Source organism: Ptychodera flava, chromosome 14 (assembly GCF_041260155.1).
Source record: "Ptychodera flava strain L36383 chromosome 14, AS_Pfla_20210202, whole genome shotgun sequence".
NCBI lineage: Eukaryota > Metazoa > Hemichordata > Enteropneusta > Ptychoderidae > Ptychodera > Ptychodera flava.
Genome location: NC_091941.1, coordinates 3,363,752 through 3,376,875, shown reverse-complemented (window position 1 = coordinate 3,376,875; position 13,124 = coordinate 3,363,752). Strand labels below are relative to the sequence as shown.

The 13,124-nt window shown below is 38.6% G+C and overlaps 1 protein-coding gene across 2 annotated transcripts in view; it reads right to left on the bottom strand.

Annotated features, from left to right (window-relative positions):
• Nucleotides 1-2,516: 2,516 nt before the first annotated feature.
• LOC139148974 (signal-induced proliferation-associated 1-like protein 1) overlaps nt 2,517-13,124 on the bottom strand; it is a 62,539-nt gene continuing 51,931 nt past the window's right edge. For both annotated transcript variants that reach the window (XM_070720450.1, XM_070720451.1), the window contains exons 17-24: nt 9,464-10,038; nt 7,838-8,457; nt 7,410-7,572; nt 5,396-5,609; nt 4,931-5,062; nt 4,049-4,175; nt 3,696-3,777; nt 2,517-3,326 (exon numbers count right to left, since the gene is read on the bottom strand). In XM_070720450.1, coding sequence (XP_070576551.1) covers nt 3,183-3,326; nt 3,696-3,777; nt 4,049-4,175; nt 4,931-5,062; nt 5,396-5,609; nt 7,410-7,572; nt 7,838-8,457; nt 9,464-10,038 — 2,057 coding nt within the window. In that variant the 3' untranslated portion in view covers nt 2,517-3,182. The remainder of the gene's footprint in view (nt 3,327-3,695; nt 3,778-4,048; nt 4,176-4,930; nt 5,063-5,395; nt 5,610-7,409; nt 7,573-7,837; nt 8,458-9,463; nt 10,039-13,124) is intronic.

Genomic DNA, 13,124 nt, shown 5'->3' with positions numbered 1-13,124 from the left:
AGCTTATTCTTTTCCACTTTGGAAAGGTATGCCCACTCCTAGCCCCCGACTCACATGGTAGGACAATATCAAGTCGATAACGCGCCCCTGTCGCAATTCGCCAAAACACGTCATGGGACGCGAAAATTGATACTAGTCCCCGCTGGTTCCAAAAACGTGACGTCAGAGGGTATTTTTCCCAAAGACTTTCCCCAGGGAGAGTTTTTGAAAAGTGCCCAGTCACGTGACCATACACTTAGTGTAGTCTGCAGCTTCGAAAAATTCGCGGGTGATCAGAGCACGATAAGCGACCGGGATGAGCGACGAGTCAGTGTCTAAAATAGCAAGATTTTCTATTTCAACAGCGTAGGAACTTGAAGAGCTTGACAACAAAGATTCAAGTGCAACCAAGGACCTTACAGGATATGTTAATGACATTTTTGCTTCTTTTTGTGAAGAAATTGGCGCTGACTACTCTTCCCCCAGTGGAGAATCGTCCGGCAAATTTATCGTAATCAGTATGCTATACATCAGACCACATTTAAAAAGACAAAATAGAAGAGCATGAGCATGTGGTGGTGTTTTAGAATACCTATAACCTGGTCATTATTTGGGCTGTAGGCCTAGCGCCCGTTTGAATCTGGCCTTTCTTCTAGTTATAGAACCCCTTCAACAAAACGGGTGCTATAGCCCAAATAAAGACCAGGTGATAGATATTTCATGACACACCACATGCTCATGCTGTTATTATTGTTTTTATATGCTTTAATGTAACTTTGCATTAACATGTCATGAAATTTTACAATAATTAACCTTACTCTAGTTGCTAATACGTTTTTCGCTCATTACAAATACAATTTGTATGCATTTTTCCCGTTGGTGTTGAACGATCAATTATTAGAGCAGACGATGACGTAATTTTATCATGTCCTCCTTCCTTATCAGTTCTTTGTATTGAGTCACTTCGTTTCCCTCAGCTTTTAGTTTCACCAGCACTGCAGAAATTGAAGAACTTAAAATTATCACCAATTTTGACTGTGTTAATACTGGACTTAACCGGGACTATGGCTTCATGTCACATTACAAATAACTGCCATCTTACTGGCTTTTAGCAGTTCAGGTTTGCTTAGAGTTTTCATTTTGACACTCTTTTGTCAGTTTTTCACACCTCCCACTCCTTTTGTTGCTTCTTTCACACATCTGTTTTGACCCCTAATATATTGTGACTTTTGCTTCGCCTGCTCATTCCATCTCAGCATCTGATGAAGGAGACTGCAGTCTTCGAAAGCTCATGCTATCAAAAAACTTAGTTGATCTCACTGTGCTACCAAACCCCAAGTATACATAGGTTTGAAGATCAACACGGCTACACCTACTACCAGCACTGCAGAAAACACATGTTGAAATCCATACATACATGCAGACGAAGGATGCCTGACTGATCATAATATCTCTTTGTGTTGTTGTGCATACATGTGGCAAATTGGAGCTAGAAATAAATACCAAAATTGCTAGCTGCAATAATTGTAGCCTTGGTTGGTAGGGCTTGGGCTTCTGTCGTGCGGCTCGCGCCTTGCCCAAACCTGCTACAAAACTGCCAACTTTAAGGCATAGTAAGTCATATTGCGGATGACACTGATCATCAAGAACATTTCAGTAAATGTTGTCTCTTCTGTTCAGATGGAAAGAAATTAATTTTTGGCATGACTGAAAGACGGTTACTGAAAGATTAATATCAGGGACACTCTGCCAAATGTAATTTGTAGGTTTCTCTTTTGTGATGTGATCAGATGAAATTATGGATTGTGGTAAGAAATGCGTCAACTATTACTATGTTGGCATAAACAGTGCATAAATTGTATGGAAAAACCTTAACAAGTTCATCTCTGATTCCTTATACACTGGTCCATAATGACCATTGATAACAATGGGTTTGGGCCAAACCATGGTGGTGGTCATACAAATAGTGTTTTCAGCATATCCACAAGAATGCAAGAATCCCATCCACACACATCCCCCCCCACATTTAAAGAAAATCCCCCTTAAACACAAATGTGTGATATGACCCCTACAATGAGATCTGGATATATTGATAAAGGCGGAGTATTGATTGTGGCAATCTGCGTCATGAATGCTGCTTATGATGTGACATCACATAGTTGATTTAGTCTTCATAATAATTTGCTGAGACTTTGCTTCCAAATGCAAAACTATGTTTGAACTTATATGAGTGAGGGGTGAATGATTTGTTTAACCTTCAAATATATTAACTGGACGGAAAAGAGTAAGAAACTGTTATCTCTCTTTACCACACAATAACCTTGATTTACCAATAACTTAAATTTGCACAATTTAGTATGGTTCTCCTCTTTCAGAACCAAATCCCCCAAATCTTCAAGCAGAGGGGGAGATACCCTCTTGTGAGAGATAACTGGAGAAAAGTGTCTCACAGAGCCCCCTGAGGTCAGGACATCCCATCCAACAATCTCTCCATACACATCATTCAACCACAGAACAGAGTTACTGAGACAAAGATGTTTACTGATACATATTTACTTACCAATGTCTGACAAAATATCAAGAGCAGAAATTGTGTCGGAAGAGAGAAACCTCTGATTCATCTGATTTGGTAACTCGTATTAATACACAATAAACTTAAAAAATGTATTACATTTTCAGTGTTGAAACTTCAAAGTTTCATATATCAAGCTTAAATAGTAACTTTGTACACTTAGAAAAAACATAATTTGATGATATAAATAGCATTATAAGGGTTTTGTGATTTGTGAAGTTAAGTAACAAATTTCTATGCACAGTTCGTATATTTTAATTACATGCAAATAGATTTGCTGACTCAGCAAAAAGTAATCCAAAAACACTTTGATACAATTTAAATAATTAAATCCAATCATAAAGTTATCTACACATAATGGATTTTAAACTCTGAAACTTCTCAACAAGTAAAACAAAAAGAATATACTATACTACGTAAAAGTACAAACATGCTGATATCTGCTTATGGCATGAAAGTTTACCGCTTATAAGAGTATATTATATTGGATTTACATGTGAAATTGCTTTTGACAAGTGTGTTTTGGCTTACTGGAAAGAGACAAACAATATTTCAAAAAGATCGTCTACTTTCTACAAAAATAAAGTCAGCGATACATCTGTACAATGTAGATTATATTCCCTGTTTTGTTCTATTGTCGATCAATGGTGTTAAAGAACCATTCGGTAAATTTGCGAAGTTGTGCTGCAGCTGTTTGTGACTCCTCTTGAAGCCTTACATTGTCTTCTCTCAATTGGCCAACCTCTGCTTCTAATGCTTGCCGCTGATGTCGCTCCTGAAATTGAGATAAATGAAAACAAGATAATGAACTGTGGATATTGGCTACCTGACTTCATTTATTATCATGGTAACAGGAGCAGGAACGACATGCCACTGAAATTATCATTTATTACACTAAGATTTGAAAATATGGTAAAATTCAATTTTCAGTAAGGATTTAAATGAGTACACTAATGTTCCTCCATGGAAGGGAAGCATCTCTTTTGAAACACCATAATGTACAAAAAGATGAAGACACAACACCGATGAGTGAATGTCATACTGGCTCTACACACTGTGTTCCTGCACTTTGGACATACACACACAACACTCTACTGAGAGCGTAAAAGTAGTGTTCAGGAGTGGTCACTGAAAATTCACATACCTTGGATAGCTGCCTTGTCAAATGTAACAACTGCATTTTAAGATCTCCCTCAGAAAATTCTGCTTCCCTCTCTTCTCCACCACTAACATGTCAAACAGAAAAAAGAAAACAAATTGTGAACATCTTGCATCACATGACTGGACAAAATCACAGATTTGCATCCAAAAACAACATATGGTGGTGAACTCACTGGTAGCACATATAAGATATCGTACACTTTACAAGTTCACTGCAGTTTCCCTTTTCGTTTACATTTGAAAAGTGAACAGTTAGACAAATCAAAACCTAGCAGCCTGAAAATGGAGCTACAGTGTCAAAAACAATCACTTCAAGATGAATGGATGCTCAAATACCTTCTGATTTCTCTTGATGGTCCATTATACTGTTCAGGACTGCTGGATAGTTCAAATTCATGCATGGTGTCTGCGATTTCATCCAAAGTGCCCATAGACGCTGATTTGACACTCTGCAGATCTAAACCTTCAAAGTACAGATACGATTCAATGTATTTCTCTTGTACAACTATATTACTGCTGAACTTACGTGAAATAAACAGCAAAGTCTTCACAATGAATAAGAGAAGTACAAAGCATCTTTCAAATCCACAAGATGGGTAGCAAGATGTGTGACTGTTTATGAAGGACGGCTTTGCTGTGTGACAATCTCAAGCAGTAAGTAGTACCAATACTTATACCATTTCAGCGACTGTATGTTTGGTACAGGTCAAAAGAAGATGTGCAATGCATTCCCCTTTTCCTGCCAAGTCCATATTTCACCACCAGGTCAAGATGGTTAAAATTAATGAAACAACGTATTCCATATGATGTATTTTAACATAATACTGTACATTTGAAGGCTGTTGAAAACATAATACTGTAAAGTTGATTTTTTTGGACAAAAGATGTCATAACATACCAAACCAAGTGGGTGAAAATACGTCATGTTTTGGCTCAATACCGCTTTTTACTGACTTGGCTGATGGGGAAGTGATAGTGTTAATACTGTCTGGCAGGAAAGGGTTAATGACAAAAGCTGAATGTCTTACAAGATACAAACACAAATAATGAATTGTGCTTATCTACAATTACAGAAATTTGCTCTCCAACTAATCATGTAAGTGACAAATAATTTAAAACTACGTTGTTATAAATTTACATTCAAGAAAGTGTAAAACACATGACCAAACAAGAGAGTTAATATTATGAATCATTAATGAGAATACATTGACATCATACCTTCAAAACTCTTGGCAGTTTCAACAAGATTTGACCATTCCAAACTAGATCCTTGATCAGGAAGTGGAAACAGCGAGCTCCCTGTATTACCACTTACAACTGTCTTGTCCAGCTTGCTTTCTTTTCCTTTGCCTGGTGAAAAAAGTAGAGAACATGATTTCCATAATATGTATTAACATAAAGTTTGTCAACTTGATCAAATTAGTCTCACATTTGATTTTGTAGTTTAGGCTATCTCACGGCATAAATGGTCCACAGTTCTGCTGGAGTTGACTCTACTGTCATAGCAGTGTCTTTTACCAGTTCACTGAATGTCGACTTTCATGGTAAATAAAAATATTTGGGCATTAACCAAAGGCTTTTTGCCTTTTATGCTGTACTACCTTCACATCACATCACAACACGAGATGACATGAAAATTGGGCAGACAGTTTCTGCAACTTAGTGTCAAGCAGAATCTCTTACCTGAAATGTTAGTAGTTTCAGCGATCATTCTTGAAGGATATGTTGACTTTTGAGTACTGGTAAACACAAGGCTGTCGGTTAAATCAAGAGCTGGGCCCCGCCGAAGCTTTCTGGTGGTACCACCTCCAGACAAGCTTTCATCAGAGAGAGTACGCTGCAAGGTGACTCTAGTGTATGCTTGGTGACTTGGTGATACAGTTCCAGTTCTTTTAGGCTGTTGACAGAAAGTCACAAAACTCTTAGGTATAATTGAAATCTTCAATACATTACTTCAAAACAGAAAACATATACAGCATGGCAAAATCATATTGTTACATTGATCTGAAAAAATTATTACAAATCACCAGTTAAAGTAAAATTAACAGAGATGTTTTAGATTTTCGTAACAAACTATATGGGTGTAGTTACATACACATGCCAAACTGACATGACATAGCATTTTACCTTCTTACGTACTATATCTAACATATTTCTATTGTTGAACACATTTGAATCTACATTTTTTCAATCGAAAATGGCCATTGAAACATACACACTTGGTTATCACTCTTATCAACATATTTTGGATTATACCATTGTTTATCATTTATCTACTATAGGGACACAGCTTCCTGCTCATCATCCAAATTTATTTTGCAAACACAGAGCAATATTGAATCAATTTTTAAAATCGTTATTGAACATTCAGGTAGACATTCTTTAGACATGGTATTCCTTTGTGTTAAGCAAATGTTCAATTTAATGTTGAAAATCTACATGATCTGTATTTAGAAATATCAAACCAGTTTCTCGTAATATTTTTGTCATTTTGAAGGCCTCTTGGGTGTATATCATTAGGTGAGAGTTGGGGAGTGCATCAAGTATTTTATAACAATGCTTCCCTGTTAAGCAATGATGGATGTTATTATTTGAGCAATGTCAGGGACATAAAAAATGTTTTCTCCTGTCATGCACTAAAGTCAGTACGTACAGTCAGCATATCTGTGAAGCTGTCTTTTCCTTCAAATTTGTGTCATGAAAGGAAGTTTGTAAGAGAAACAAACTGGCTTGTGCATTCATGAGAATATCAGTTAGCATGAATGTTAGACAACTTTGAGTAAAAAAAGTTAGCTATCTCAGAGAAAAATACAGTGAACCAAACAAGTCTTTGTCAACTATCCACTGAAAGCTTCATACATTGATGTCAAATTTTCTTTTCAGTCCGAGGTATGGTATTGTGATGATAATCAAAACAACAGTCCAGTCCAGTCCAGTCCAGTCTGCTCTTTCCTTCAACACTAGATGCCTATCATCATCTAAATGACAATTTTTTTCATGTATCAATAACTTTACTTCAGACAACCAGGAAAAAAAGGTCACTTCAAAAAGTAAAACATTGCTGGCAACATGCAAAATAGTTCATAGGAAATTCATGAAAAAAATAAAGATTTCCACAAACCATCTACCCATTACAGTCAGTTTGCTATACTTAAAAAACAAAATGTGGTTTTAGTTGAAAGAAAAAAAACACATCCCGCTTGACAATTGACAAAAAAAACAATAACACTCTGGTATCTAAGTATTAGTCATTAGTTAGCAAAGCCAAGGGTCACATTTTCATGGAGTATTTTCACAATTTTTGCTCATTTTGTACTAAGTTTCGAGGGAAATTTTGTCTTTTTTCAGGCAGTGACCGAGTCATTTCTTTTTTCCAAATCATGCATGGGTAGGCCACAAGAGGCTGCAGTGCAGAGACCTCCATGCATCTACAGCCTGATGCGAAGTCGTGGAAACTGGTATTTACCCAATGACGAGGGAAGCCGGGAAAGCTGTCCCGAAATAAGCTGAACTGTCTAGGATGCCAGTGTTGGTATCTAATCTTGAACTTTCCACATCTGCTCTGATATTTTGGATGACCACAACTCATGACCCTGGTCTGCCAGACACTGGGAAACCCAGGAAAACAGGCACAAAACAACCTGGTGCGCTTGCGCCTTGCATGTCTGGGAAGACGTAGAGTGTTCTTAATATTCACCTGTGAAGCTGGCTGGACCTCCAGCTCTGTTATATCCGGAGTGATCAATTTCAGGAGATCTTCTTTTACAGTGCTTGTCTGCGGTCGTGATTGCTTGTGTGCTGATCTTGGAGTTGCCCCCGGTCTGAGTCGACTTGTTAGGGATTCACTTGATGATACACGCCTGTGAAAGACAGATTCCTTATTTACAAACAAATAAGAAAAGCTATACATGGTAGTTTCATAGATTTTGCAGAATTGTTCTTTCAAAAAATGGAAATAAAATTTCTACATTACCTGCATGTTCTGAATTCTTGCTTGGTTTACAAGTAAGCCTAACAAGCCAGTGAAAATGACCAATTCACAGAAACTCTCAGAAATGTAAATCTCAGAATTTGGTAAACAGGTTTAAAATGGCAAAGGCAGTAAAACAAAGGAAATTGGCTTACCCTGATAGAGGACTATCTGTATCACGGACTGACGGAGCTTTTTTCTTAACATCTCTCATTTCAGGACTGGCTGCCAATAGCTTCCGGCGAGCTATCTGTGGACTTCTGGTGAGTGAATGTACTTGACTGTGGTAACCCTGCCGTGATATGTTAGAGCTTCCAGAATGAGACGACGATTCACTGAGATTGGTAAGGCTTGTCAATGGTCTGTCAAAGGCACTGTGTTCCGAATAGATTGGCAGGGGTTGTTTGGGTTCTGCGTCCCGGTCTCTGGGTGGATATGTCTTGTGAAGGTATGTAGGTGCTACGTTGGGACTTGACTGTAACAAGTTGTCAACACTTGCATAAGTACCCGGATGCCTCTCTTTGGGTGGTCTCTCCTCAGCATCTTGGTTGTCATAGCTGCTCCGGATGGTGTCATAGGTATCTTGGGAGACATTGTCATACGCCGTATCCGTTGAACTTTCTCTGGGGATATCTTCATGGGAAAAGCTGTTATCATGGAACTCGTCACCAGTGTCATACCACTTTTCATCACTTGCTCCAGTGCTGTTACTTGTACCAGTACTTGTGCTGGTCAAGGAGGTATCACCACTTGATATTGACATACTGGTGGCATGCTGAAAAATTTACACAGACAACAAAAATATTACTTTATGTGGGATATCTAACCTGTGTCGTACATCTATCACCAAGCTTTGATCAGTGTATCTAGCTTACATATCGACAGGTCAGCTCATGGTTCGATGAAATGCATCTTGAGAGGTCACTGTTTCTGTTTTAGCTATTTCATTTCTGTCACCATGGTCCAACCATCTCACTGGATAATCAAACACTCAGCGCACAACAATTCTTTATAACTTTTGTACGCTGTTAATGATGAAGCATAGGTGACTGTCTGGGATTCCACATTCTCATCTCCTATACGCATACAGTAAATTAATACCACTCCTTGATTTCCAAAACAGTCATAGCATACAATTGTGAAGTATTTCAGCAAAAAAATAGATCCTACAGTACATAAACTGATAATTCTACAAGCAGAATATCAAAATTATGTAAGGAAATAGATTTTGAAATTGTTTATATCAAAAGCCAAACACACGACTATTATTTTCTGAGGCCAGCTGTGAGCATAGCTGTCTTTATTGTCTTATGAGCTGGATGCCGGATGTTCTAGCATCACCGGGGACAAGTACAACTGCCTTGATGCCTTGGGCATATTGTCAGGCACGGTATGTCACATTATATTTAGCCAGCACTGGCGGATATTTACCGGACAGTAACTATACAGCTGTGGATCACTGGCTAAGTAATTCAGGTGACCCTGATAAATATATACTGGAGGAAACTATGATCAGTGTTGTTATCTTGCTGAATGGGGCAATGGGCATTCATTTCATACCGTGTAAGTGCTTGTCATATTTGCATATTTGATAAGTTACTGGTATTCATTTCATATCATCTGTGTGTCCCACATTTGTAACATTGTGAGTAACTTGAATCCACGCTTCATGACCTGCTTTGACTTCACACTGTCCCATGGAATGCTAAGTGACTGCACTGCACGCAGAAGAATTTTCAAAGATATCTACTGAGCAGGTTGTTAAATCAAAGAATACTTACCCTGGCTAATGGAGTGCTTCTTTCAGCTTCAGTGAAAGCTGATGCAGCGCTACAACTCAGCGGAAGCCGACTCATGGCATTTGTCTGCTTGGCGTCGTGATAGGCAGCTCTGTTCACAAACTGAGGATCTCCTTGTCTGTTGGCATAGGCCTGCATATTCTGTATGTGTCTTTGGTTCTTGCTGATTCTACCACTCTGCCTGTCAAGAGATTCCCGTGCAAACTGTATATCAATCTCCCGGGATGTCTTGCCAGTGTTGTGGGCTGAACTCTGACCTTCGTCACGATGTGACCTGTGGGGTCGTTCACTGGATGTCTGTCGATGTTTCCCCCGGTAACCAGAGTCCTGTCTTGATTTCTCCTCCCTCTTCTTTTCGTCATCTTCTGCTGTAAACCTTTGCTCAAGCTTGGCAACAGCTGCCCTGACTTCGTTGTAGGGAGGAGGGTGATTGTCCCTCTTTGCTGGTGAATAGTCTGGGGGTGGTCTGTGTTTCCTCTCACTCCTTGGTGGGGTTAACTTACTGCCAGTCAGCATAGAAGCAGGTGAACTTGATGCTCTATTGTGTGGGCTGTGGTCTGAAAAGAAAGCAAAACCAGCACAACTTTATTTTGAAATGCCGACTAAAAAAAGGAGTATTTCATCAGCTATGAAACTTGAAGTATAATTTAGGAAATCTAGATCTCTCAACTTGACAACATATTCTACAATGGACACACTGATGGTTGATGTCTCAGAATAAAGAGATTTACCAACAGATAGATGCAACCACCATGTCAATTTATATTTAGTCATGTGACTAATTTGCTGGTGGTTAGTGTTAAATACCACACCATGTCAATTTACATCTAGTCATGTGACTAATTTGCTAGTAATTGGTGTTATACAACAACTTAGACAAATTGCATCTGGTTGCGTGACTAATTTGCTAGTTATTAATTTTCTATTGTAAATTACTGATGTATGCAACTACTAAGTCAATTTTAATCTAGTCACATGACTAATTTGCTTGTTATAAGCATTATAAGCAAAAGTCAAATTGCATCCAGTCACATGACTATTTTGCTGGTGGTTAGTGTTAAATACCACCAAGACATATTGCATCTAGTCATGTGACCTATTTGCCAGAAATTAATGTTATATAGTGAATTACTGATGTATGCAACCACAATGTTAATTTACATCTAGTCACGTGACTAATTTGCTGATTATTAGTGTTATATTGTGAATTATCCAAAAGCCACATAATCGCAAATTCGTCCCGGTTGTCTGATGCCAGGTTAAGCATCAAACACTGCCAGGAATGCATGCTGTTCTCCTTGCACACAGATACATATATGAACATTGATACAGACATACACTGGCCAAACAGAGTCACATGTTTGAAATCTCCCAGGACTTGATATCAACTTTGAAAGAAATGTCTGAAAAATGGCCCTGCACAAATAAAAGAAATACTGAAGCAGCCGTCTCCAGCACTTATTGCATCTATATGTCTGAGGAAAAATGACAAAAAGGCAGCGTACAACTCTAAGTCATATAATATTGTTTATGCGGTATAGTTCTCTGATATACCGGTAGATGTGATCGACTATTAAGACCTCAGGATTTGAAGACACAATTTTCAGAGGTCTTTCTTCAAGTTGAAGCTTGTTTGCCAGATTTTCTAGCATACTGTCTACCATTCCTGAATCAGGCCCACTGACATAACCCATTCTGCTAAACTGTAACCCAAGCAATTCAATGAAAGATGTGTATTTTGAAAATTCTCTCCACGAAAGCAGTCAAAACAAGACAAGACAATCATGACCATCTCAGTTAACAAATCCTCAATGTTCAGTTGAATAGACAACACGTGTTGGAAGATACATTGCCATGGCCCACAACTGTAACACTTACAGTGTCTATCAGTATCTGTAGATCTGAAATGTGGGCGGACACACTCCAACTCATCAACAAGACAAGTATACAATGAACTAATGGCAGCATTTACACCTTTGAAGTTTTACATTTCTGTTTTCATGCTACCTGCAGTCATCAAGTGCTAGCATAATGCGCTATCCTAATTCCTAAGAGACCTGACCTGACGTGACTTTGAACATTATCAGGCACGATTTCCCAATCAAATAATTTGCATGTTTGCAGATAGTTGTTCGGTGTCATCAAGTTTCTAATTGAGACAGTATGAGATTTCACCACAGATAGCACTAACATTGGGCAGGTTGTCAGACGCCACACCATCCCAACAATAGCCCCTGTCATCATCAGGACTCAACTAAGTCCCTTTGGAATTGTATGTCATGTCATTAATAGAGATATGTCATCTCTGTCAGTCTCTCTGCTGATATATCATTTACTATAGACAGATTGATCCTCATTAAATATTGAATGACATTCACTGCTTTCAGTGGAAATTGACATCACTGAAAACCAGGTTGTATACAGGTAATAAAGCACATCAAAAAAATAGACAAGAAAATGAATTCTGTTTTCCACCAAATCTACTTAAAATCACATTTACAGATTGGCTAATTTTCTTTCTCTTTCGGTGTCCTTGGTACCGGTATTTGTGTTAGGTCGGTCCTAATATCTCCCTACATCAAAACCTAGGCTATAGGAAATCATGTTTAAATCTTGCTGAGCAGACAGTCAATAACAACCTATATATGAGAGTACTAGTACTGGTTGAGATTACACAGAACCTTGCTGATGCTAAATGCTAGCCATGAGGCCCTGCTGAAACCGCCTCGGACGGTCTTTTAAAAGGGCTCTGGTTAATCACTGCAGGATATCAATAGGAATGGTCAGTAATGTTAAGTGTTTCAGTGCTTAAAGTGGCACTCCCACTTGGTAACATTTTTAAAACACATTTTGTTTAGGCCAACGGTCGATATTTGACATGGTGACTGCGCGCGGATCGTGAGATATCGGTAAAAACATGTCATTTCCCGAGCGTATTTTTCACATCCCGAAGTTTTACGATCGTTTCTGATTATGACCTGAAATCCCCCGTAGGTTTGTTGTTGTGCTCATTGACGATATTCTAGGGAGTCCATAATAAGTTCGAATGACGCAATTAATTTACCTTCCACTGAGAAGACTTTATATACAGCATTATGCATTTACCTCAGCTAATTTTTTAAAAAACGTCTCCTTAGTTTTTGTCATTTTCATTATTCTCAATCAGTTGTATTATATTTTTAACCAAAACCACATAAATATAAGTTTTTACATGTAAAACATTAGCCGCCTCTGATGACTACATTTTACCGTCTGCTACACAGTTACGTGTTGTTCCCCGCGTGGTATGCGTCTATGCATACCATGCGGCGGTTGCTAGGTATCAACCGCATGCAACTGTGCTAGTCACGTATAGATGCGAATTCTGGTGGAATCAGCAAAAATTTTTTTCCGTTTTTTTGACAAGTCTGTAAGACTCAGCTTTCTCCCATAGGGCATGACCGATCACCGACGCGAGTGGTACTGTGGCGTACAGCAGCGTCAGCGTAGACTCGTACTCCATAGCTTAGTTGACAATGGCCCCAGTGCCGAACGTTCGATGTTCGGAAGCTGAATTTAGGTGGGCCACCGGAATTCAAACTTTTACTTTTTTGAGGACATGTTTTTATCGATATCTCGCGATCCATGCGCACTCGCCACGTCA